A 27,551-nucleotide genomic window follows, 5' to 3' on the forward strand; every position below is an offset into this window, starting at 1 on the left:
GGAGGGCTCCCAGGTGAAGACATGGCTGAAGAGCGGTGAGGATGAACCTTGCTTTTTACAGTTTTTGCCCCAAATCTCTCCGTGCCAGTCCCTCAGGCTATTCACAGGCTCCTCTCTGCTTCTCCCTCTTCCCAATGGTCCTTTGTGGCCTGGGGCTGCATCTCTGGGCTCTGCAGGGCTGCCTTGCCCTCACTGCCAGGTTTCTGCCAGGGTGGCTCACAGCTCTCCTGATGTGGTGGGCAAGCTCTGTGTGGAGACTCTTGGAGAAAGAAATGCCCTCTGCGTGACAGTGTCTGGAAGGCGCTTATGTGCACCACAGGAGCTGCTTCGGCCAAACCACCATGATTGGGAACAATGACGATGAACGAGCATCCCCCACCCAGTACTTGGGGTAAGGGGGTGTGAGGGGTGGTGCAGGTTGTGTCTGGAGCTGGAGACCTGGATGCTTGGCTGGTGCAGGACCCATTGGCAATGGTCGGGAGGACAACCCACAGTGAGAGTGAGCCACCTGCTCTCCTGACCAGCAGCCTGGGCACTGCCAGCCCTCAGATCCACTGGTGGGAAGGGACATGGCTCTGAATCACCTGGCTGGGGGAGCAGGGTCCTGTGTGGAGCAGGGCAGCCTGCTGGGGGTTGGGATCCACCCGCACCAGTGGCTGCTGCTGAATCTGGCTGGTTCCTTCTCTCAACAGCCACTTGGCTGGTCAGATGCCCGTAGCTCCAGGTGAGCCAGGGCTTTGGGAAGGGCCCTGTGTGGAGGCAGGTTCCTCGCCTAGACAGCTGGGTCCTGCACCCCAAAACTGCCTCTCTTGCCATCACGAGCCCTCCCTTATGCAGAGCCTGGTGTGTGGACCAGGCTGGGGGAGGCTTTCCTGCCCCAGAGATGCTTGCCAAGGCTGGAAATTTCCAGGTGGGTACTTTTTTGTAAATAAAGGGGAAGTCACTGTGTTGCTCTCTGCTCCCTCTTCCTCCACCCACCTCCCTTTGCACAGGGGTGGCATGGGCTGCCCATGGGGCCACAACAACCCTGGGCACATGGACAGGTGGTGCAGCACACAGCCCCCGAGCTCCTGCTCTGCTCTCGCCCTTTCCAGCCCCGCTTTTCCCTGTGACAGTGTCTTGGCTGTCCCAGTGCCAATGGTCCCATGCCAGGGAGCTGAGAGCTGCAGGTGCCACCTCTGGCCCACAGGATGGGACGTGCTGAGGGCAGCACATTGGCAGTGTCTCCTGCACTTTCCCAGGACTCCTGAATGCCCAACAGCCTCATGGGGAGGGGACACACAGCTTCCTGGGTTAAGAACGGAGTCCTGTTTCTGGCACCTGGGGACCCTTCAGATGGATTTTAAGTGGTGTCTGGTCAGACTGCACTGTCCCCCCTGCCCTGCTGGGGCCTTTCTGCCACCTGCATCCGAGTCTCTGCTCTGCACGACCCAGGTGTTTGCGCCATCGGTTCTTAAAGAGATGCGGGAGGGGGGGTGCTGGGGGATGCTGGGGGTCCTCTGGGGGATGCTGGTCCAGGACAGGAGCCGGTGAGCTGCCAGCTATTTCCCAGGGAGCCACTGGAGGGCGGCAATGACCGCAGAGCCGCTGCCGCGGCGCCGGGCAGCTGCAGCTGAGTGAACTGGGACCGCCGGGACCGGGCGGGGGCTGCTGGGTCCCTCCCGGGCCATCTCGGGGCCCGCTCCCGGGGAGCCACGGCCACGGTGTCAGTGGCCCCAAACCCCGCCGGGATGGCTTCGTGTGCGGGGAAAAGGCATCCAAATGAGATTCGGTCTCGGTGGGAGCGTCGGGGGCGGAGGCTCCTGGCACTTGGCTGTGGCTTAGCTTGGCAAAAGGAGATGCCTCCTCCCGGCCTGCCCAGACACCTCCTGCGTGTGCCTGGCAGAGCAGCTACTCTGGAACTCTCAAGACCCTCGACTTTTATGTTGTTCCTTTTCGGATACCTTTTGCTCCTCCTCTTCGTTGGAGATCCCACCGTCGCTGGGTGCAGCAGGCAGTCTCGGGTGATCTCTGCATGAAGGCTGGCCTGGGACAGGCTGTGCTGCTGAGAAGAGAGTGCCCTGTGAGTCCGGACTGAAATCCATCAGCGAGGGCTCTGGAAGAAGCTGCAACAATGGATAATGCTCTTCTCGTGGGGATTAATGGGCCAGCTTCAATTCACCTAAAAAGCAACTGTGCTGTATCCTCCCACACAGCCCCAGCTGTGAATCCAGGATCTCTAATGGCGCACTCCGTTTCCCTGGGACTCTCCCCAGGATCTCAAGCCCAGCCACCGGAGAGGCGGACCAAGGCGTCCAGTGATACTCCATGCTTGTGAGGTTCAAGAGCAGAAGCTGGAGATGCCTCCTTCCCATGACTTACACTTGCTAAAGCCAATTATAAATGACCTGGGAAAGAGTCACCATAGGGCTCAGAAGCCGTGGTGGGAAAAGGGTCAGGTGTGTCATTACAGGTGCACACGCGCAGGGATGACTGGCGCCAGCAACCACGGCCAGAGCTGTGCCTCGGGGAGCTCAGCCCCGGGCAGGACTGATGCTGGAGGGCTCAGGAGAACACAGGTTTTCCAGAGGAGTTTGAGTGTCCCCAGGAACTTAGAAAAGCAGAAAAGCGTGCAGTGCTGCTCAAGAAACCAGTGACTGGGCAAACAGGACAAACTGCCCCAAGGGATTAATGGACAGAAATGAGGCCAAGGCGAAACCTTGGCCAGAGCAGTCAGGAAACCTCTCCTATCTGGTCAGCTGGAGGAGGGAAATATTAATATGAGGGCTGTGAAAAGAGCAGGGCTGTGGAAAGCCCCATTCTGCTGCTGGATTGTGAGAGGAGTTTGTGCCTGCTGCAAGTCATTGTTACAACAGAAAGGAAAACACAGAGAACTAACATTTCTTCCCTTCTTTGGACGGTAGGAATGTTTTAATTGAGAAATTTGTTTTAATTACATTAGGTGATATCACAGTCTATCTTACAAGTTCAGGGTAGGAGGATGTGTGGACCAGTTACACAGAAATCCAGTGAAAGGATAAAAACCTACAACATGAGAAAAACAGAAAAGGTTAACTTAGTCCCCAACATGAAACACATTGAGAGTTTGGTGTGAATGGAAATGCGAAGCTATACCAGGATCCAGAGAAGTACAAAGGATGAGACTAACATAATTTACAGTATTGGTTCTGCATGACCATCGTTTGCCTGTGTTCAGAGACAGCCTCTACTCCCCAGTGCATCGCTGAGCACGTGGTCCTGTCTCTGAGGGTTTGGTCTGGTCTTGTCAGAGGAGAAAGCAAAATAACTGATGAGCAAAGGTCACAACCCACGCTGAGCTGGTCCCCAGGGTCACCGCCTACAGGAGTGTCTTCCACTGGATAGTCGAGGGGTTCTGCACCAAGAACTGTATGGAGAAAAACTAAAACAGCTCCAAAAAGCCCCATCTCAAACGTAGAAAAGTCTCACTCTGGAAGTGCTTACGAGAAGGTCGTCATCATAGAATTTGGTTTCTATAATAACATTACCACTGTGGAAGGAAAAGAAGAGAAAGAAGAGCTATTAGAAGAATGCACGAACAGTAGAAAATGACTGCTCCCCTCAACGCTCTCAAAGGCCTGGGCTAACATCTTACTCCTCACAACACGAGCTTTGGTTTGGAGCTGCATGCAATGAGCATTGTGACCTGATCTGGGGACCACCAGGGCTGAAGGATCTCTCCACTGCATTCCTACATGGAACAGTTTCCCCCATCCCCCTCCCTTGCTGCCCCCTTTCTGGGTAAGTACCATCCATGCAGGCTGCAGAGAGTGCTCACAAACGGCAAACCTCTGTTCATGTCTATTGCTAAAAATAAACCAGTAGTCCCAGCACCTTCTTTCTTGCAGTGAATTCTGAAAACTGATGGGAATTCTTTTTTTATTCCCCAACCCTGTACTCCAGTCCTGAGCAAGCTGCTTTAACCACCTTAACATGTCATTTCCCTCAAGAAGTGTTCAAATGCAAACGCACAGGCATATTTTATAGAAACAACAATGGAAATGTAGGTTTGGGTGTGGCAAAAGCTCTGGATTTAAGTGGCTGACTTTGAGATTTTGGCAAACAGAAGAAAGAACTTCGGGGCCATTACAACAGTTGGGACACCCGAGCAGTGTGGTCTGGCTCTGGACAATCAAAGCAGCAGTTCTGTCTCCACTGGGGCTCTCAGTATCTGTAACACTGGCAAGGCTGAACTTGGCAAGAGTGTAAGGTTTTTGCTGTGGTGTGGACACTGCCTGAACTAAAATGTCAGGGGGTGGTCCCAGTCTGATATTCAGTCATCCTTTGTGCAGAGTTCCTTGGTTGCACCAAATACCGCATCTCCATTCTCTCCTGCTATGGAAACACCAAGACAAACATGAGGTCTTTGGGAACATCAGAAAGTGAGGGGCCCTCCAGGTCCAGGCAGCTGAAAAAAGCTGATTTCTTTGGGCCACAAAAACCTTTTGGAGTTCTTTGCGCTGGTGATTCTTCTGAAAGACCTCAAGAATTACTTTAGGACACCTCCATGAACAGGAGAGCCACCGGGGCTGACCATGACAAGTGAGCGGACTCTAAGGAGAGAATGAGGCACTTGAAAATCCTCAAGGTCACTTAAGAACGGGACTATCATGACTCTCAGTCCTGAAAATGCCTTTATTTCCTGAGACAGTCAAACCCAACTTGTCAGATGTCTTTGTTCCTTTATCCTGATTCCAAAATCTGAAAGCCACCAGCTCTGGGAGCCAAAGACGTGTAGCACCTACGAGGTTCTGAGCAGATTGTGCCAGGGAGCACTATTCAAACACCAATGCTCTCCTCTAAGTTCACTCTCTCTTTGAAACGTGCTGTGAATAGAAATCAGTGACAGTGGTTTCCTTCCATGTACCTTCTCTATGCGACTGGCTTTGCTCCAGACAGGGAATGAGAGGGAAAACGCTGGAGAGGGAGGTCTTCCAGAGGACACAGTGACCTTGCTGTGAGATTGGCCGCTCCCTGTCTGCCTCTTGTTGGCAGCAGGATTCCCATACCCTTCTGTCTCTCCTGGCAAAGGGATCCTCATCTGTTTGCCAGCACCCATGTAGCATTGCAGGGAGAGTTGCTCTTTGTCAGCGATTACAGCTTCCCAGGGGCCTCCCCAAGGGGCCTTTTCCATCGTCCCACCAAAACTTTGTGCCTTGCTGTCCATGCTCAGAGCAATACCCAGTGTGTGTTATTCCAACACAAGTCCTATGGATCGCTGGCCTCGGAAGTCAATGTGCAAACTGCAGCAAGGACTAGATGTTTCTGAGGAAGGTGTGTGAATCCCATTGCAGGCAACTGTAAAATTACTGTTCCTACCTGTCACGGGTCCAGATACAACTCCATCTGACTAAATGTAAATGACACAAAGCTTGGCAAAATGGTACAGTGATGAAACAAACGCTGGAGCAGCTCCTATAGGCGATACCTTGCATGGAAAAAACCCACCCCTTGGACAAGAGTCACTGGTCAGTAGCTGGATTTAAAAATGGCCCAAACATATTTTTTTTTTCTCCTGGATGTAAGGAGTATTAAGCTGCAACACATTTCAAAATCCTTTCACGGTTCACCTTTCAAAAAAATTAAGCAACTCTAATAAAGGATCACTTCCACTTTCTCCAAACTTTTATCACTATATTAATGCAAATTGGACCTATGGGAAAGAAGGTAATAAGGTTGGCTTAGCCCCTTTTATCTCTCAACAGCTAACAGTATTTGGGGTGATTCAGAGCTTGTAGGAGCTCCCTCTCTTCATTCCCACTGTGGCCCCCACGGAAATGCCACACACTGCTTTTTCTTTGCTTGCTCTCAGATTCTGTAAGCCCAAAGCACTCACGTTAAAACGTTAGCTGGCATCATCTGTGATTCAGGTGCTGCCTCTATCAAGGACTGCCAAGTGTTTGTGGAGTTAGGAATCACAAAACCGAATTCAAAGAACCATTCTGCAAAGTAAAAAGAAGATCCAGAGGCACTTGAAAGAAGATAAAATCCACAAATGGTCCTTTTGCTTTTCACCTGACAGGCTGGAGAACTCCCTAAACTGTCCTGCCCATGCTACCAACATTTTACGTTTAGATTACTTTGTACAGCTTCAACTGCACTGAACCCTGTCTTCCTCTTGAAGCAAATACTCCCTTTCTATCTGATGGTAATGATAAAAGTCACGCCACTTCATTAGTATTCAGTGGAAAATTCATTGCACCTAACTGGGAACAGGGAAACCACACTCCCCCTCTCGCAGACACCCCCGGATCCAGTTGAGACTAAGTGTACAACTGGTTGCCCAAAAGACAAGGAGCTCAATGTTTTATCTTCCCCTCCTCCACCCGAGATTAAGAGTAATACTGCAGAGAGGGAGATCAGATGTGCGGCTGTGGAGTCACACGGACAGTGCTCAGAGGTATTGCTGTAACCAGAGTAAACCTGAGGCTCCGTTAGTCCTACTCTGGTCTGGTGATGGCCAGCACTCGGTGCTTCTGAGGAAGATGCATGAATCCCCATAATGAGTGACTCTAAAATAATCTGTTTCCTTGCCTCAGGCAGCCTGTGGTGGATTTATGCCCTGAAGCATGATTACCCAGATTTTTTCCTTACATAACGAAGTGTTAATACACTTATGAAATGCTATCCCTAATACTGTGGCCCATTAGTCCCGATGAGTGCTTCAGTGCTACTCTGAAAAATTAAAATCACCATGTTTAACCCATTTTAGTTTCTCTAATCCCTGTCGCGCTGGGGGTCACTCCCTGTGCTGCAGCAGGACTGCACGCCGAGCAGATGCATACCTTCTAGACACTGCCCTTTGAAATACACTTTCTGTTCCAGTCGGAATTTTTCCATTTGTTCTGCTGAGGAAAAGTTTAACTCCCGAGACACTGCTTTGCATTTCAGGATTTTTTTAGGAACTCGAGCTGTGAAACAGATAGAGAAACATTATTTGGACACAATAAAACAAATCCAGATGCTTTAGGTGCTATTATATTATACTTTGAAATAATGATTAGTGCTACTACAAGGAGAAATGCAAACACAAAGGCCTTTGTTTTCACATATGCAGGAGTGAAATCCAAGATGCAAACAGGTTAAGTACTTTGCCCAGAGCTAGGAATAAAACTTGTGACAGAAGCAGGGATACAACACTTGATCTCCCGGACTCCTTGTCTGAGATTATGATTAAAAGACTGTTTATGATTAAAAGACACAATTCTTCAGTTACGTTATGAGATGCAGCTTAAATTCTTGCTTTAGGAAGTGTGCTGGAGACCACAAGCAGCCAAAGGGCTGCTCAGTACACCAAGTGTGTGAGCCTTTCTCACTTCTCCTTCCGTTTCAGACTGCACATCCCCAGCGAACCACAAACGGCTGTTTCCGAGCCCAGCAGCACCGCTTCAGCCATCTCACACAGTTTTGGGAAGTCGTCTGGTAGAAGTATACAAAATATCTGTTCCCCAAACACTGAGACCCACACAGGCATTAAAGTCAGTAACAGACTAGAGAGTTTGAGAGAGAGGGTAATTTGGCAGTCCAGGGTTTCTAGGCTCTTGCAGCAGGCGAGACACCAAAAGCGAGTCACAACCTGCACCAGGCAGATATTCCATAAGGCTTCTTTTAGACGTGGAGGGGTAAGGGAAGGGACAGTTTGGGAGCACTGATTAATAATGTTGAAAGGTCCCAATCAGGATATGAGGGGGAGTCAATATACTAAAAATCTCCCAAGCCTGTCTTACTTGAGTGGTGAGATTGTACATAATCCTTCCTGTGCATTCATGTAAATTTATCAGAAATAAAGAGGGGAGGGAATACAGCTGGCATGTGCTTTACGAGGCAAACTGCTCCTAAATGAAAAACGTGTCAAAACATCCATGAGCAGACAGCAGGATGCTGTTTAGTAAGGAGAAGAGCCTATCAAACCCCAGGCAAATCCATCTAACGTAGAACAGTTAAATGAAGACCTTGAAATGAAACCAATCTACAGAGCTGGAGGGTTAGAGAATGTAAGCTGCCCTCCTATCCCATGGAGAAGCACCCAGCCCATGGTCTGTTTGAAACAAAAGGTAGAAAAGAAAGTTAAAAGAAAGTTAAAAGTGTAAGGGAAGAGTTTTAAATATAACAGCTCTCTAATTATTTTCAGTCTTCTTTTCAGCTAGAAACCTGCATGGCACCATCCTTTACAGCCCTCACAAGTACAGACTACAGCCTGTTGTGCAGAAACATCCCTTTGCAGTTAAGTGTAAAATGGCTTGTTAAAACTATTCTGCAATTTAGTAATTACATTTCTTTCATCCCCAAGACAGACTGTTGGGAATGTTTGCTTTAATATTGCCAAACTACAAATAAAAGGTTACTTTTAATCAAAGTAGGACTGTGTAGTCTTTAAACCCCTGTTCTAAGAGATTTTAATTGACAGTTATACCATAAAGCAGAAAATTTAAATAGAAATGATTTATTTTAAACTAGTTTTACTTTTATACCTCTTTGTTCCCTTAAAAAGATAGAAGAGAAAGAAGTCCGATTCTCATCAGTGAGGTTATTTTAAAACATGCTGAAGTGCAGATAGGCATCGATGTCATCCTAAATTTACTGCTGCTTTTTGTTACCTTGAGGATACATTGCACCTTCTCATTTATTTAAGCACTTGTTGCTAACATATATGGCTAACATATATTTAGTCAGATACTTAATTCTGATTAGATTAGAAAGTGATGAATGACACATTTCTTATTTACCAAGAAAGTCATTTTGAGTCCAACTGCATTTAGTTAGAAACTAAACAAGGGACATGTAAGAAAGCAAGCTATCTCAGACAAACTTATTTTATATTTCAAATTACATCTTTTCTTAACTAATGAAAAATTTGTGTTTCCTGAAGGAAAGCTGGCTGCGGTGACCAGGAACAACACTGGAGGTTTTACAAATGCTAGACTTCAGCACCTTATTCCAAGATCTCTTTGTATACTGGAAGAAACCAAACCTTACGAGTTTGCACCTCCCAGACTGCCTCCCAGTTCTGAATGTGCTGTCAGTGAATTGAGTTGACCGGGTATGTGGAAAAGGTCCTGCTGTCAAAAGCTGTGTTAGATGGTTCATTCCAGTTTCAGGTGTTCAGGCAGTGATTTTCACAACTTCCAGCACTTTAAGACTTCGGCAGCAATCCAATATCACGTTAGTATTAATTTAATCTAAGTGGTAAAAGTAAGTTCAGACAGGAATACAGTATCATGATTTGAAACTTAAAGAGTTCATTTTTTAAAGAAACCAGTACTTAAATCAAATAGAATTCCTGTTTGAAAAGCAAATGTATTTAATTCACTCTGCTATTTATTTGATTCTTTGTTTGCTATATCTAGACTGTGATTTGCCCTGAATGGCCACAGGACACACACACATCAGTACTATATAAAGACTCTGAGACAAACATGGCCTTCATTTTAAAACAATTATTGTGACTGTATGCCCTCACTGTTTCAGCTGCAGGACTGTAGTGGAATCACATTTCCCTACACCTTCTTTTAATTCATAGTCAGTCTCCTTTGTTGGTCACCTATCCCCTTTCTTAGCCTATTTATTATAGAGAATAATCTACCCATCCCAGCCTTCTTTTCTTGCTAAGCCATAAAAGAACAGATTTTTTCCCCCCCTCTCTTCTCCCAAGACCATCCTTCCATCTGTAATCTTTTCAGTGGCTTCTCCTAATAGCTCTTTCCTGCACCTGTTTCAGTTCGCAGTCATCCATCTTCTGGACGGATGGTTGAACTGCACACCAGATACGGTCTTAACAATTCCTTGTACAACGGGCATTAATCTCATGCCAGAGCATGTTTAATTAATTCCCCAAGCTCCTGCAATGGAGGTAAAGGTTCCTGTTCTATATGTGAGGAAAACCTGCAACACAGTGAGGTGACAGGATTTGCCAAAGTGAGAAAGATGGCAGAGAGATGGGACAACACAAACCCTGACGAGACGCAGCTCCAGCTGTGCCTTCTGCCCCAGAGCACCTTTCTGCAGCATGCACTGAACCCTGGCAGCGCAACAGTCTGTTCAGACTGAGTAAAGAGGATCCAAAGCTTAGCCATGTGTCCAAGGAGGAGCTTTTGCAGCACAAAAGATGGGACAATTCGGAATATTTTTGGCTGATTTTCTTCTGCTTTCTAAAGCCGAATTCTTGCACTAACTTGCAATTTAAGAAATTTCATATTAAACTGATGAATTACCACAGTTAGTTACCTGCTAAGGCCTATCAGCAGAACTCTTTGCCCTTAGCACTGGTACGAGAATGGAAGTACAGGTTAGCAAGGCTAAAGGAGTCAAAGCTTGGAAAATACCCTTAAGTTGTCACTGAGTCACAACTTTCCTTTCCTCTAGCTCTGACCTGCATCCTCTGTTCCTGGCATCAGGCCCCTCTTAAGCTGAGACAGCCTCCTGCTGGTCCTATCAATGTCATAAAGCAGATGAATGTTGACTAGATATTAAATGAGGAGAAGGCAACTTGTTACTCTTGCGCCTCAAGCTGACTCTGAAACCAACACACTGCTAGAAGACTACTGGACTGACAGTGTTTTGCCACATATCTTCTGCATGCTCTTTGGGCAGAGGATGATCTTTATATGCTGGTTTGCCTCCTGCAGACAAAACAGATATTCCAATTTATGGGAGACATAGGTCCTAGCAGTGGCAGGCAGAACTCAGTCCTTGATGTGTAACCAAAAATACATCAATGTCACCAGCATAATTAAATGATCAAGTTCACTCCACTTACTGGAGATCAGCTACAGGAATCACATAATAGAAAAATTAATACAGTGAGGTCAGCCTCTTCAGAGAGCCAAAGCAAAGCTCTTAGCAAGGGGTGTTACCAATCACAGTGCTTTGTCACAAGTGGGGACAGTGAAGTCCTCTGTTACTCATCGAGGACAGAAGTGGAAGCGCAACAGGCGTTCCTAGTAATGGTAGAGGGAAGGGAGAGCAGAGCAAAGGCGACACGTATGCCATTTTAAAGCAGATATCATATTTAGTGCAGGATAATATCAGAACAGTTGTGGCCAGGCAAAGTAATAACTCTGCTTCTTCCGCACTGGTCCTCCATTTGACCTCTACCTTGAATAAACCCTGTTGTTATACTGAGAAAACTCAATAGATTTTTATACTTTTCATTTTAGAACCAACAGTTGGCCTAGCAAAGGTCAGCCATTCATTCCTTACCCAGCTGAGCTCCCCACTTAACACTGCTGAACTTCTCTTTGCCAGCCACCCATCCATTTGCATCCTTCTGTATCCTCAGGCTATTGTAGTGAAAGACTCGCAAGGTGTGAAGTCATAGCCAGGACATCTGTCCTTCAAAGTACGTCTGGGGTATGCTCGCAGCCCTGGTGACCCAGACACATCGTACCACCCAGCCCCAATACGCACAGTAAGGCCACACAGTACCTTCATGCTCCACTCCAGGTACAGACAGATCTTCTGTTCCTTGCCAGAGGATTTTCCCTGTTTCTGCATCCCGAAGGTTCATCCAATTTCTGATCAGGAAGCAATTAAGGAAAACAAGATATCTACATCCCTAAATATTGTGCCTACTATTCTTTGCTAAGCCCTGAAATCGGCCACTCCAGCTGAGTTTCAGTCGCGTTTTCTGATTCTCAGGAAGCCAAAGAAAAGAGACATCCTGGAAAATAAATGAAAAAATGAACCCTTGACCAGAATGAATGCAACAGGAGTTGTAAAGATTTAGTTTTCACTTAGACTGAAGCTTGTTAACCTCATTTATCATTTTCCATTGCTTCTAAAAGATAAAGGCAATGTCACTGTGCTGCAGGGAAGCAAGAACACTGCTAACAATAACAGATAATTCTACACAAACAATTGCTGTTCTCCAGCATTTGAAAAATGCTACAAAAAAAGAAGTGCTTCCTGTATAACACTGGAAAAAGAACAGCACCCCATCAAACTTGTTCTCATAGTTTACAAGATATTAATGCCGAGGGTTTCTCTGTTGCTGTTGACCTGGTAACTGCCACTCACGGGAATTCTTCAGCTGCTAAGTGCTAAGCAAAGAGAGATCCTCTCTTTTCAGTCTCAGCGAGTGAAGCTATGCCAGCTTTCGAAAAGCCCACATCATTAAATTAGTCATTAAAGTTATAGGCAAGTATGAAGTACCCATATTTTCAAAGGGATAATAAATAATGATCTTAGATACACTTTTGAAAAATGTCTCCCGTAGTATAACTCGGACATCGACACATCAGGAGGAGCCTCTGCACCGGCCTCATGCCCTTTTGAACAGACATACAGCTGCCAGTAAGCCCGAGGCCCCGCAGCAGCCTCCTGCTCCACAGCTCATCAGGGTGGCTCCAGGAGGAGTCACCAGTGTAAACAAAAGCAGCCTGAATAGAGCAGGATCTGTGAGACAAGGCCACACAAACCAGCACCTTTCCAGGTGTTTCCTTTTGCTGGTCTATGGCACCGCACCCTTCGTACTCAGTTCTCCCTAGACAACACACTGGAAACTATCTGGGAGAAGGGGGAGAGACTGCTCAAGGAACTGACTGGGGAGGTAGAGAAAAAGGAGAGGGACAATATGGACCTATATGTACGTATAAATACGAGCTGTCAGAGATCTGCATTTCAAACTCATTCTCTAGCATACACAGTTCCCAGGCAAATCACAAATTCGTCGTGTTGATCAAATTTTTCCAGAGTTCCAGGAAAGAAACGAATGCTTTAGCAAATCTTGCATTACAGGGTAACATTTGTTTTAAAGTTACATGTGTGAAGGAGGAAAAGGAAGATCACTGCTTCAGTGCAGACCTCAGGAGCCTTTCCCTTCCAGAAGGCTGTCCAGACTTTCCATGTCCCACTGAAAGGGCAACAGGCAGGAGGAAAGTAGGAGTATGTGCACAGGGTCCATTTAAACATGGCCTTACAGCTTCTAAAACTTAGCAACAGTTTGGCGCTCAGGAAGAGGGAGCATGAGCAGGGGAGCCTGCTCATGCCCATCTAGACTTGCTCTAAACCATAAAATATATCTTACTTGTTCTGGGATTAAGGCAAAAGTGAAAGGGGAGAAGACAGAAAGCATCATCCTCAGAGGGCCTCATATGCCACCTCCATATCCTGGCAGAAAGCTGGAAAGCAAGATCTCTCCGCAGCTACCATATCAAGGGAGCTGTAGGCAGGCAAGTCAGAGAAAGAAAATGAGCAGCAGCAGCACAGAAAGAAGAACCCGCGGCGGCACTGGGTACTTCAGGTGATGCTGGCTGGAAAACTCGAAGTCCTCAGCCAACACACCCCGCAGGATGGAACCACGCCAACCACAATTTAAAATGTCAAAAAAAAATGCCCCATTTTTCGATACATCTTTCCACAGACAAACATACAAACTACAGCCAAGGTGAAGCTACTGGCATAGAAAACAGTGTGTGGTCTATCAAATGCCATGTATGAGGGAAAAATAACAAATAAGACAGTCTCAGCACCTCACAGACAAATTCATTTATCTTCGCAATACCCTGCAATGCAAACACTCTTGACTATTACCTGTACGGTAGTTCAGTAAATTGGGCAGTTGATTATCAAAAACTCTACCACCTTTAAAAAATGATCCCCTTCAGAAACATTTACTTCCTATTTGTTCACTATCAGTATGAGTGGGAGTTACGAGCTCACAGGCCAGGCCATAGGCTGTGTAGTGCCAAACTTAGCGGCAGACAAGTTCGTCTGAACTGGAGACGAAACACTAACCAGAACAGCAAACCCAGCACCGCACAGGAACTGATCCAGCCTCCCAAGTGCTACACCAGTACTTTAACTAATGGGCTATTTTCCTTTTTCCTTGCCATGCCATGCCTTTGCCTTGCCTTACCCTCCTGTCCCTCTTCCCTTATAAATTTTTGGAGTGCTCTGAAATCATGTTCACCATTTTCAGAAGTATTAGATTACAAGTGACCTTCAAAGAATATATGTAGCTTCACAGCTTAATTATCATCCTTACTAGAAATATGTAGTTATAAAGTGATAGTGACCTATTTCTGGTGAGAGAAAACACTGCTGTAGGCTGCTGATCTCTGTTACTTCTCCTCTCAATCCAGTCCAAGAGAGATGACACAAGGTGTGTTGCCATGCTGCACAATGCTAGAAATGTTAACATTTTGGGGGTTGGACTTCTATAAAGTACTATCAGACTTTATTCTGTATTAATGTTCCATTGTAAGAGGAAATCCATGTAGGACAGCCTGCCTCATGCTTGGTATTTGGAATTAAACATGAAGGATAAATAAAAAGCTTGAGACTATATCCCTGCTGATGAAAGCATGCAGGTCAGCGATGCACGCCACAGTTAACTAGAAAATAATCTTGTATTTAAACAACCTGGACATTGCTAACCCATGCAAACTCCACCCTGAATGAATAAAGGTTTAGTGTCAGTGTAGCCAAAGGCTTTCTGGCCTAGACAGATGCATGATCAGGTTCAGGATGTGTTTTTCCAACTCCTGCAAATAAAAAAAATGAAATCAACTTGCTATTCGGAGTGTATGCACAGACCTAAAATATGTGGATCCAGGCATATTTCAAGGGATCAGAATACTCTAGCCAGTTCACAAGTTTTTCTTCCCAGTAACTAAACATTATCAAAAGGGAAGAACAAATGATCAGATCTTCAAAGTGCACACACACAATCCTCTTCCATTGGAAAAAACATTTCACGTTCAAGAGATTAATTCTTCTAAAAAATTTATTGTTTAAAAATAAACAGGCATCTGAAAAAAATTTCTAAGTCAAAATTGAGATAATTTATAGAACTGTAATGAAATTAAGAAAAAAAAAAAAGGCAAAACCCATCACAAGTGATTTTTTGGCAAGGGAATACCTGACAAAGCAGCAGCTGTACTGCTTACCTAGTTAGCAGCTTATCACACTATTTCTGTCATCTTGGATGGAAAGCCTGGAGCTAGGACATACCCCAGAGTGAAAAAAATTGAGATCTTGAACCAAACCCACACACCCTGTTATCTTCTAATGTGTTTAATTGGTTTAAGGTTCTTCCATCCCAGTATGAGAGATATTGTTACTAAAAATAAAAAGTGCTCCATCTTCGGAGCAGCAGTGGAGACCTGCAGGCAGGATGAAGAGGGCATTCTCAGTATTATTGAAAAGAAGAAAGTAAATTAATATAGGTTTGACACAATTACTCTTTTGGAAGAGGCTCATGTCAAGCCACCTGGCAGGGGTAGCTAAGGAGAGCAAGTAGAGAGCCAGGCAGTTTCAGCTTTGTAAGGTTAGTATATATGAAAAAAAGGAAGAACAATAGTATATTCCTAATTCAGCTTCTTATTCTAAAAGCACAAGAACACTCTTACACCATTAAATTTTCATTCTCCTGGATTTTGTATTTAATTTTTTTTTGCAGGAAATGATGTCTGACTTAAGAGTCAATAGATCAAATACTCTTCAACCTGAAGGCAAGGAAGGATTAGGTAGAACAGCAGAAGGAAGGGTGTACTGTTGATCTATTTATATTCCACCACCTATTGGGTCAGCAAAGTCTTACATAAAAGCTTTGTAGTAGCTGGAGTTTGACTTGCTTTATATACAGACATGAATTAGCTTCCTCACAGACCTACTTTGTGTAGTGTGATGAAGAGAAATGGTTTGTGCATTTCCAAGTCCAAGTTTTGTTGTCTTGAATATCTGTGATCTCAGAACAGAAATTCTTTTTCATATCTGTCATAGAGATCGCTTCATTCAAACAAATCAAAATATACATACTTATCTTTAAGTGCTTTAGCACAGCAAGATTCCATTACCATACTGGTAATTAAGAATGACCTTGAAGGAAGAGAATGAGCACAAACAAAAATAATCATTAAAGTAGTATGGCATTAAAGAAGCTCTGCCCCAATCTCCCTGACTATTATTTGTATTTTGTAAGATTTAACACGTCTTGAATATCTCAAAGGCTGCAGCAAGCGGAAGGTGTAATTTCTTCCAATAAAATGGTACATTTTTCATTTTATTCCTTGCTGTCTACACCATTCTAAAACCTTTGGAATTGCTCCCTCTTATCTTTCACAATAAAAGCAAGCCTAATGTTCATAACCACTCCTGGAAGGGAAGGTCTTTCATCACCTTTTCCAGCCTTTTCTCTTTTCTTGTACATGAAGAACAGTTCACTACATGCCAGGTGCAAACAGGATCTCAACAATTATGCGCTAATAAGAATTGTACTATGGCACAAATAACAAAGAGGAGGTAGAGAAGGTGGAGCTGAAAGCCCTGAACAATTCAGAGTTAAATCTCTGTTGCACACCCAGGAAAGCTTCTGATCTAGACTGCATAGCTTTCAGTCCTCATTCTACATTGTCTGTTGTGAAAAGCAGACACTACCAGACACTCATGACATGGGTGAGCATATCACTTTAAAGAATATTACAGGTAAGTAAAGATCAACCTTTAGGGATTATTTTCCCAAAAGTATATTTGCATCTCAGTTGTTTTAATCCAAACTACAGGATTTACAAAGTAGACCACCCAAATGGCCTTATGTTTCTACTCCACTCATGACATTTGTCCTCTAATCTTTCCAATCTCTAATCTCACTTTTTATTACAACTACCAAATCCCTCTTTCACAGAACTCTTAATTGTGTGCTTAAATTCAAGCATATGTACAGACATTCTGCCACATCAAGCCCTTGAGTTCACTCTCTTCTCACTCAACAGAATTGCTGCTGTCTTTGGTGTTTAATAAAGCACATGTATACATGTCAGCAGTATGTTAACAGAAAAATAAGGCTGAAATTCAGTGCAAAATCATATCTGAAGGAACCGAATGAACAGTCACCCATTCTGTCTGGCACAGAAGTACCAAAACAAACACACAAACTGGAGGCTTCTCCTCAAACATTACTGGAGCCTCTGGGTATGGTGCTGTCAACCTCTCCTGCTTTCAGACAGCAGCACGCTCTCCTGGGTTCCAGATAAGTCAGAAACCATGCCATGACAGCTCTTACAGGAGAAGGTATTTTTTAGAATTCTGCTATTATAAACCAACTTCTCTGGCATGATGCAAAAGATACGGGTTACCGCGCTTCTCCAAATGATGGGAGGTGCTAGGGACTGGAAAGGTGCACTATTAAATCCTCAAATGGAAGGAAGCCAATTATCCCTTCAAACGCATTCTGACACTCCTGTACTCAGTGTAAATGAGCCTCCTTTTAAAGTCTCATGCACAGAACAAACTGCTGTGCAACAGAAACCAAGGAGACTCACAGATCAATGTGAAACACAGCCAAAGTCCCAGCAGCTAACAAAGTAATTTCACTGTGAACCATGTGATCAGAGAGATATATTTAACAGGCAAAATCAACCTAATATCATATACCGGCATAAGTTGTACTTCCTTTTTTTACTTTCCCCCTTACATCTTTGCTTGCAGATGCCATCTACACAGATGTTATATACCACCACATATTTTCATCTAACACAGACAGTCCTGGATTAAGCTGCTCTTGGCCTGTACTTGGAAAGACAGTCACCCATCTTACTGAATACCGTACTGAATAACGTGTCAACCTTACCTTGACTGCAACAGAGAAGTATGCCAACGAGTCAGGAATTAATATATACCTCATACTCATACAATACCTCATACTTCATTAAGCGGACCTCAGATAATTTCTACTACGCAGTAAGGTTGGTCCTGTTGCTAAGCTCCAGCATTTATTGTTACATGTCAAATTTTCCCTCCAAGCATTTAACAAAGACACTCTCTGCACTTTGGGTAACAGTGTTGAAGCTGAGCTGTGTTCCTACCAAGAAAGAATTTCCTGCTTGAGCCTCAGAATATGTGTTGAGGCACATTGCTAAAGTCTACAACAGAAAAGTAGCATCAGTCAATTCATAGTCACATCAGCTGCAAAGAGATGTTGATCAAACTAGCAAAATGGCTCAACTCTGCATACTTCGGAAATGCAGTAAAACCACATCCAACATTTGCTAATAAAAAATTATGCAGACTATCCAGTTTAACATCTGTGCCTTTCAAATAGTTTAGGTTGAATAATACAATTATTATTCACTATTTTCATCAAAAGGAACAATTAACTGCCACCTCTACTGCACAGCATCCTACTGATGTCACAGAGCAGAATAAAGGATGGAGTTTGATTTCAGTTTGTTTACGTTTAGTTTTCAGTCCTGTCTATTTACTGTCTCAAAATGTTCAGAGAGAAATATCTACAAATCTTAAATATTTAAACCAGAACTGGTGACACCTGTAGCAGGCTTAAGAAAAGCAGGTACTTGTACAAAAACTCTGGAAAAAGAGAAGTGTCCAGCAGGAGCAGGAAGGGTAGGAGAATATGTTTTGTTTCTTCAGGAACACACAGCAATATTGCAAACTAAGCGGAGTTTTCATTCCACTGACTTTTCCTTTCTTCCTCAAACCAAAAGAGCAAGAAACAAAGGGGCCTACATTTTGAAGGAAAGAGTTACAGACCCACTGAGATGAAGCCAAGGGTCATCAGGAGGGAAAAGGTATAAAAGAATAAATTACAGTAGTTTGCAAAGAAATGAACTAGGGACTGATGTAGACACTACTGTGTCAAGATTTACCTCTCTGTCCAGATGAGTCTGCTCTTGTGGAAGCTTAATTCTCTTACAAATTCCAATAACAATTTGGAATAGGAACAATAGGAAACAGTTTAGGCATTTGCAAGCAACCTTTGATTTCTTCAAGGAAAACCAACAAACAATACATGATGTTCCCCAGCAGCTCCTGCCTGCAGCAGACTGAGAAGTCTGCCTTCTTACCTCGATGAGCAAAGGCCACACAGGCAACGCTCCTGCAGTCCAAGCTAGGCACTTCTCTAGGAACTCATCTCAACCTAAAAAGAACAACTGCTTCTGAGCTCCAAGAGAAAATACCTAAGATTTGAGATCCTTAACAATGAAAGTTAAAGCAAAAACCAAAAAGCACTTGTGGTACATGGAATACAAAATTGTTTGAAGTGGGAATGAGCTCCAGATCAAATCTACACACACACATCTCCAGCTTATGGGTCAAGTTCTCCTGTCGGAGGGAGCAAGCTGCCTTCTGTGCCAGATCTGTGGAAGTGGTTTGTTTGCTACTATTAGAAATGTGTTTTGTTTCCTCTGGAAACAGACATTAAAATGGTTCCTAGAACCAGATAACAGTGCCAAAATAAAAGCAAGCTGAAGCAATGTAGTGGTTTTATGCTGCTTTCTGCTGCCTATGTTTTTTAGGCTTTTCTTTGGCTTCTCTAAATAGGCTTGCCAGAATTCCTTTATACCAATGCCACTGCAGGAAAAACAACATGCAATCACATCTGGAGATTGCTTTACATTCTAGGTAGTAAAACAATCAATAACTTAGAAAACCTCATCATTGCTTGCAGGACCATCTCAAGAGCATGAATTGCACAAAGAAAATTATTTTCTCTTTTCCAGTGCAACAATACCCAACTCCTCCCATCTTCCCTGCATTTTGAATGGATCTCAAAAATTAGCATGTTAGAAAAGCTTGAGCTCATGCTAGGAACTCCTTGAATATTAACATAATTAATGTCATCAGCAATACTCTGAGTTTGCAGAAACAGCAGGTGAATCAATGGGAATGACGTATTCATCCGAGGAAAGAAAGTGACCTTTAAAATCCATACAGCTTTATCAGAATGCAGTTTTAAAGTAGTTGCTTGTAGCTCACTGGAAAGAACAAAACTGAATGGAATGGAGAAGAAAGCGAACAGAGACACCGCATACACAATGGAAATTAAAAATACAACTTGAACATAAAACACTGGTACCTCCTCCCAGAAGGTGTCCCACCTGCACTGAAAGGTGAGACAGCTCACAGGACAGCTTGAGAAGCCGCTCTGATGAGGGAAAGGCAATTAAAAGAACATGCCTCCCATTCAAACCTGGCTGAGATAGAGATTTTTTACCCTGAATGCTTAAAATTAAGCTCAATGCTTTAAAACCCAAACCAATTTGGAGTAAGTTTGCCCACTTTTTAATTTTAGCACATCAAACTATTTTCCTTTTTGCAAGTGAACACTGAAAGCAATTCAGCAACCGAAACAACTTCATTTCATCGTAACTACTTCAGAACATTCAGTCACTTCAACACAGCTGAACTATTATTATAATATTTCAAGGTTCTCAGCAAGAAGTGAACTAGAGTAGAGGGAGCTTCATGGAAATAATCTATCAAGCGGTTCTGGTGAAGAACTTCATTTTTCATGAGGCTGTAACCAGAAGCCCTCAGAGGAATTTACCTCTCTGTAAATCATTATGGCCTATTGTTCTTTACAGGGCTGAGATGCAGGATGTCACTACAGTCATGGAACAAAATTAGCTTTAACGGAATGAGGTATTTTGGACCTTGCTATGCCCCTTTATTTTATACCATTACCCAATTGTTTTAAAATATGTATTATATTGGCTTGCTTATAAAAGAAAGCTTGGCTTGTTTTCATGTCATTTTTGCAGCACTGTAGGAGTGGATTTTTTTTTTTACATGTCTAAAAAGGATCTTCACACTTGCCAACATTGGCAGGGCACAGACCTGAGCAGAAGAACAATGACTTCTTTGACTGTATTTTTAATGGGATAAACATGGCTGCTTAGCTGGTGTTTTCATATAGTTTCACTTCAATGACCTGTAGCCTTGTGTGAAGTGTGGAAAAAAAATCCTAAAAGGCTTTAAAAAGGCAGTTTTATAAAGCACTGCTTGTGGCCAGTTGATGCCTTTGTTCCTTGAAGGCCTCTGCAATAATTTCTCTATTGAGCGAAGTGATGTTTATTGAAAATGGCATCACTGAGTATCAGCAGGTTCCCCTGCTGCTCGGTTTATCTGTCCTCTGAACTCCAAGCAACATCGCAGTCTGAAAGTGCCCCCCTGGTAAAATAAGCAACTGACAACACAGAAGCCTAGATAACTTCCAACTGCCAGTGCTTATGTTGTGACTACGTGCTTTTTCCCCCACTAATGTTTAATTTCTTTTTTTTCTCCTTCACCTCATGTCTCTTCTTACAGAGCTCTCTGGCACACCAGCTTTTTGAGCTCTAAAGATGGCTTCCAATAATCCATAGATCTATCAGATTAACGTATTTTAGAAGAATATGTGATTTACTGGAGGTATTAATATATCACGTACTTCTAAGAATGAACCTGCCGACTGGAAATTTATAGGAGATGGGTTTTAGCATGAACTCATTCACTGCACTACGAGTTTGCACAGCTCTGTATGGTCACTATCACCTGCCCTGGGCTATCTCAGACAGGAGAGCAATCCTGCAATTGAACTAGAGAGATAGGATTTCCTGCTGAATGGGGAGTACAGTAAAGCTCAGTGACTTCAACAACTCCTAGCACTACGCTGTGCTTCCCCAATGTCAAATAATGTTCTCGCAGTAGCTTTTTAATAACAGCATATTGCAAAGACCAGGAAATAAGCATAAAGACTTGCCCACAGCCACACAATGAATCAGTAGAGAAGAGGAAAGAGCTCTTGGAAGGTGTTTGGCTTCTTGTGCTTAAATAGACGACACTGCCTCTCTCTTTAGACAGCCAGGGACTGTGCTTTCTGGCTAATGGAAACTCTTACTCTAACTTGGAGTGACTATGCAGCAGCACAGATTGCTGCAATCATGCCACAGAGTGGGTGCCAGTGGTTGCCTTCACTCCATGTTTTTCTTGCTTTTGGTGGCTTCTCATTCACCCTAACTAGAAAGTAGGGTGGTTCTGAATCACTGCCAAGCATTACTAATGGAAGGGCAGGAAGGAAATAAAGATGACTGGCTGCAGAATTAGAAACACGTTTTAGTGTCTAAAATGGCGTATTAAAGCAAGACAAAAAACAGATGTATTACCTCTGACAACAGAAGCGAAATGCTTCTAGCTAGAAGAATAAGTAAACTTCTGAAACTTGTCAATAATATTCTTGTTCATTAAGGCAACTTAAGACCTCCAGAAATGTAAAACAGAGTCACGGGGGAAAGTAATGCATCTACTCTTTCTTGGTTCATTTTAACTTAGAGTTCCTGTGAAAATGCTTATTTTCTTCTTCTTTTTCCTTTTTAACTCTGGACACTCAAGCATATTTTGAACTCAAATTGGCTCAACAAAACCTGTATATGTTGTGATATATAAGGACACATATATGTGGTTTCTTTGTTCAGTTAATATCACAGGTTGTTTCTTTGTTCATTTAAGACAAGTAGTCAGCTAAATTAAAATATCTCCCCCATTAAAAACTAGAGATACCCCTGATACACAGTTGCTAATATGCCTTTATACAGAAGCCTTCCTTCTGCAAAATTTCTTTGGATATGAATGGGAGCCAGTGAATGAGTGGAAATAAAACACTATTACATATGGTCAGATTGTCCTCAAAACTGGCAGCTCCAGGAACTGTAGCAATAATTCTGCAAAACACAGTCAGTGATTAATCTGAAAGGACAATGTCTTAGGACAAAAGCTACGGCTGCTCATTGCTGGCAGAGATAGGCAGGAACCAGTTTGAACTAAGTGACCATCCATTCTGCACAGAATGACGTCCAAGACTACTGACTAAAGGACTCCTATGGGCTGGACCAATGCAAACATATTTTGTTCAAGTCCAAAAAGCCTGGTACCACCTTCACTACATCAGCAGTCATCATCAGACTCCTTAAATGCAGGCAGTCAGTGGCCGAGCCATTAATTTAAATTCCAGAGAAAATGCCAAGTCTTGAAGTTGTTTCGTTAAAATACTAAAAATAAACTCTGTGCTAGGCAGAGTTCTGCTTCTAAAATGAAAGCCACCCAAACAGCCCTTTCAAAAGGATCCACAAATGGACCCGTAACATTGAGATACCCCCTTACTCGGTTTTGTAATGGAATGCGGTTTGGCACTAGCTGTTTCCATATCCAGTGAAGCTTCCCAGACCTGGATTGCAAGCAGGCAGCCATTACAGGGCAATGTCCACTTTGTTGCATCTTGCCTCGTTTCCTTTGTTCATTATATTCTCTCAGAATCTGTTGGGATCAGAGCAGAATAAGGTCTAAGCAGTCCTGGAATAAAAAACTCCTGGAAAAAAGCAGTAAGTTCCATCTGGGAATGGGCAAGGACTCCTTCTTTCACTCATATTTGTGTTGTTTTTATGGAATCTATTAACACATACAGTTTAATATTTTAGTAGGAAATCTTTCAAGTCTTAGTTATCAACCTCTAGTTGAGCTCCTAAACATCAGGCTGACATTTTTCCCTTTACAAAATCACATGCAGAGACATTTATATTTGTCTTGATGGATGTCCTTTACTTGTGACAAATGCCTGAACCAATCTGATGAGATTGCTTCTCATAGGCCAGTTATACGGAGAATCAGCAGCCCTGTTAGCAAAGACGTGCACTGCGACTCTACAACTGGCGCCCAGGTGGAGCCTTTCACCCTGTATGGGTCTGGCAGCCCCCACCAAGAACAGATCTGGTGTTTCAGCACCGCACAGCTCAGCACTCCAGGCCAGGAATACAGGCTAATGGTAACAAGACAGGTCGGCACACAGCCAGCCCAGATCTAGCAGACCTTCAAGGGTTCGAGCTGCCTACTGAGCCTCTCCTGGGAAACTGTGTGCTTCTCTGCACTTTGGGAGCCACTGCCCTGTGCGCTCTCTCTACCACAGGAATAAATAATTGTAAAAAATATTGGCTACTTAGTTGGAAAAGAAGGTAAAACATCATTTCAGAAAAGGAGGCAGATGTACTTAAAAAAGCCTCAAATGAGCTGTCAGATACCCTGCAAAACAGTAACTGAATCTTACTGAATTTGGAAGAAATAAACTTACAGGGAAGCCAGTTTGCATGAAGTGCATTTTAGTTCAACCAAGATGAGCTGCTTGGCTTCCTAACACTTGTTCTATTTATTCCTCTACTACAATCTTCTCAGTGTGACGTCTTTAATGAGGAGATCACAACATCTTCTATACTGGCCAGGGAGATTAAGCAACACACACATGAGAAAGCAAGAGTCTTTGAGATTTAACTCAAAATCTATGCTGGTTTGCATAGATTCTTTTTGCCAGAAAGATTCGACATTTAAATGCCTGAATAATGTTAATCTTCCACTAATATAGATTGTTGCTATGTGTAGGCATTATGGGATAAACCCAAACTATTTCATTTTGCAAATATATTTCTTTATCATTATATAAAAGATGTCTGCTGATTTTCCCTAGGGTATCTTACCCTCCTGGGAGATTTGAATTTAATGGTGGATTTGCCCATACCTGGCTGGCACTTAGATCACAAGCAAGGGAACTGGTCCTGCTAGCTTGGTTACCTCTTTCAGATGGATACTGCTTCCTCAAGAATTTTACTGTTATCTCTGTAAATATTCCACACAGAACATACATAAATTTAGTGGAATCCTTTTTCCAGACATCATTAAAACAAACAAATTAAAAAATTTGTAGCAGCTACAGGCACACAAATTTTGCAAAATAAGGAGGAGATACATGTGAGTCCTCCTAGACTGAACTATATGGCCCTTGAATTTAAATGTCCCTTGGAGAAGCACTGTTCTGTGGAGAACTACTGGTAAGAAAAGTAACGTGCCCTCCATGAAAGTGTTCTCACACAGATGCACACACTAACAGAAAAGAGAAGGAACAGGTTATTTACCACAGAAGCAGCTGTCTCCCTCCTCTTAGGAAAGTACCCCTGTTGATACACAGCAGCATAGACAGGAGCACAGTGACATGTGAGACTGTGGAAACCTGGGTAACAAACTCAGCTGTTGTCTGTAACAGTTTAGTCCCACTGTTCTTTCCAGTTGAACTGAACAACTCGGCCATTCAAACTCAAATCATTAAAAAAAGAGCTAATTTCAAGACCAAATCTTCTTACAATCCTAGTTCAATTCAGTGATGAACAAGGTCCAGCCAGTATGTCAAGTGACCGACTAACATAATTTGTCAACATACTTACACATTGAACATGTCCTAAAGGAGATGCGTCTTGAAAACAGAACACACTTTTTTAACCCTAGCTTAAAGCCACATTTTAAGTCTGAAAACCTCTCAGTTTCCAGGACAACTGTTACCCAGTGTTACCTATAAACTGCAGATTAAATTTGACACTTAATCTTTATCCAAGGTATCAGTTGGAACATTGCTTCCTGTTAAATTTTTGTGTACCACAGTAAATTGATTCACTCCATTAAAATAATAAGAAAAGGATTCTACTTGTTGGAGCTATAACTAAAATGATAAAGTCTTAACAAGAAGCAATGTTTCCATCTGTGAAGAAAAATATCAGATTTTGAAAGCAATCTAAGAAGCCTCCTGCACAACTCCTGAGATTCCAGAGTTCCTGAAATGCAAATTCCAGAATCTCACAGTTTCAACAGTAAGACTATACTGAAGAAGACTAAATAAAACCTTCTTCAGGCATCTTCTCTGGACTAAAGAAGTCCAACACTTCCTCAGATCTACAAGAAAAACTAGATCACTTATGCACATCTACAAAAACTATTGGGATACTTTTTCTTCTGAAGTTCAGCACTATGCCCACAAATATTTGTATAGCTGATAAGAACTACTACACACAAAATAAATAAAATTAACTGATTGGCAAAGCAATACTAATTAATGCTGCTGAACACTAATTTATTCTCTCATTAGCGAGCAGCATGAATAAATATGAACCCAGGGCAGTGAATGCAGAGGCTCAGAGTTCAACTGTATGGGATCTGGTCTGTTAAAGTCTCCCTGGGACTTAAAAGCACCTTTACTTGGCTGAGTCAATCTTCCTTGATTCAGACACTGGTTAGATCCCAACAGAGAGTTGAGGAAGTGATATCTTCCTGCTTCTGCACTGTATTTTGCTCAACGCCTGTGATTTTGTTTTGACACAACAAGGCCTGTTAACTCAATGGCTTATCTGTAAAAGGAGGCACTGGTGATGCTCATTTGAAGAACTGTTTGTATATCCTCATAGCTCTGAAAAGCAGGTTTTCCTTCACCTTCTCTTTTAGAAGGTACCAGGTGGATCTGTTAATGAATGTGGCACACATACAGTTTTGTCTCTTCTTGAACACATTTCTCCCTTCTCTACATAATGTGTGGGAAAGGTGCAGTCTGTGTGTACTTCCTACACAGAACAAAAGATCCAAACCTTTGCTCTGACTGCTGAAGGACTTAAGACTTCCTGGACTTGGACTTCTAGATATTCCAAAATACCCACCCTGGCAAGGAGAACCCCACACCAAAACAGAACTATCAGAGACAATAAGATCTTAGCAGAAAAAAGGAGCAAATTAGAATTCAGGAATGAGACATGAAAAATCGAGGGCCACAGGACTGTGACACAGGTCCTTGAATATCAAATCTAGCAACTGGGAGGGGCTGGCATGTTTAAAACTCTTCTGTAGCAGAAAGCCTGGCCAGGACAGAGTCTAGGAGTACAGATTTTGTACATTTGAAAGATTTCTTACTTCTGGTTAACTGCCCAAAGACTGGAAAGCACTTGACTTTTTATCTTTCCAACAAAGCTGACATTGCTTAGCTTCTTGCCCTTCCAGGGAATTGCAAAAGAGCAGAAATAAAAACTGTCTTCAAGAGCATACTTTAACTTGTGCTGTTGAGAACAGAAACTAGGCCAGGGGAGGTTTCAGAGTTACTGTCAAGTGAAGGATCCACCTATACAGAACAAAGCAAAAAAATCACCATTGAAAAAGATTGTCTGTAAAAAGTTTTAGGGAAAATCTGTAGCTCAGTCTTCACAGAGACACATCTTAATTTCAGAAAGGTTTGTAAAAGAGGAACAATTCATTTGTGTAAAGGACTTCCGGGACTCAGGGATTTTTATTTGGCTGTGAAACCTTTTAGGCTGTCTGTTAGCATTCCAAAACCCCATCAGATCAATAAAGCCTGCAGTCATTACGCCTGATAGCTCCTGCCTTCCAGGAAATGAGCTTGTGAGTTTTATTCTAATTGTTAATAGGCAGGTGTTCACACCACCAAAATCAACAGGAACAGGAGCACTTAGAGATTCCTGCTGGCAGTTCAGAGAAGGTATGAATAAAAGGGCAAGCACTGAATTTCTCCTGCATTCCATACAGTGATACTGTCTAAACTCCCCTTGCTCTAAGGAAAAAGAATTTGTTCCTCAATACCTTATCTACACGATGATACTTTTTAAAGAGTACCTTTCACTAGCAGTTGAATTAATTAGGAGTTTGTCAAGGCACAGGAGCTAACACAGACGAAGGCATGGAGCAAATTCAGAGTTGAGCTAACTGATCCTTACTTAGCCTTTGCCTGGATGTTCTTATTCTGCATAAAGAGACTCGAATTCCACAGCTTTGAAGTGACCTCTGTGATTGGATTTGGAATTTATCACTCAACCTGAGGGATAAAGGTATGCACAGTGGAGAAATCAAGCAGAAATAGTTAAAACAGAGTAAATTTTAAGTATATAAACTCCATGGTTTTATATACATTAGAGCTCTTCTTTGACACTGGGGAAGAAAAATATAGA

General features: G+C 43.0%; 1 protein-coding gene across 1 annotated transcript in view; it reads right to left on the reverse strand.

Annotated features, from left to right (window-relative positions):
* Window positions 1–2,859: 2,859 nt before the first annotated feature.
* Window positions 2,860–27,551, reverse strand: part of PDE6D (phosphodiesterase 6D) — a 37,816-nt gene continuing 13,124 nt past the window's right edge. The window contains exons 2-5 of the mRNA XM_054074692.1: window positions 11,443–11,531; window positions 6,804–6,929; window positions 5,855–5,960; window positions 2,860–3,508 (exon numbers count right to left, since the gene is read on the reverse strand). Of these exons, the coding sequence (XP_053930667.1) occupies window positions 3,427–3,508; window positions 5,855–5,960; window positions 6,804–6,929; window positions 11,443–11,531 (403 nt within the window). The 3' untranslated portion in view covers window positions 2,860–3,426. The remainder of the gene's footprint in view (window positions 3,509–5,854; window positions 5,961–6,803; window positions 6,930–11,442; window positions 11,532–27,551) is intronic.

Source organism: Cuculus canorus, chromosome 9 (assembly GCF_017976375.1).
Source record: "Cuculus canorus isolate bCucCan1 chromosome 9, bCucCan1.pri, whole genome shotgun sequence".
Classification (NCBI taxonomy): domain Eukaryota; kingdom Metazoa; phylum Chordata; class Aves; order Cuculiformes; family Cuculidae; genus Cuculus; species Cuculus canorus.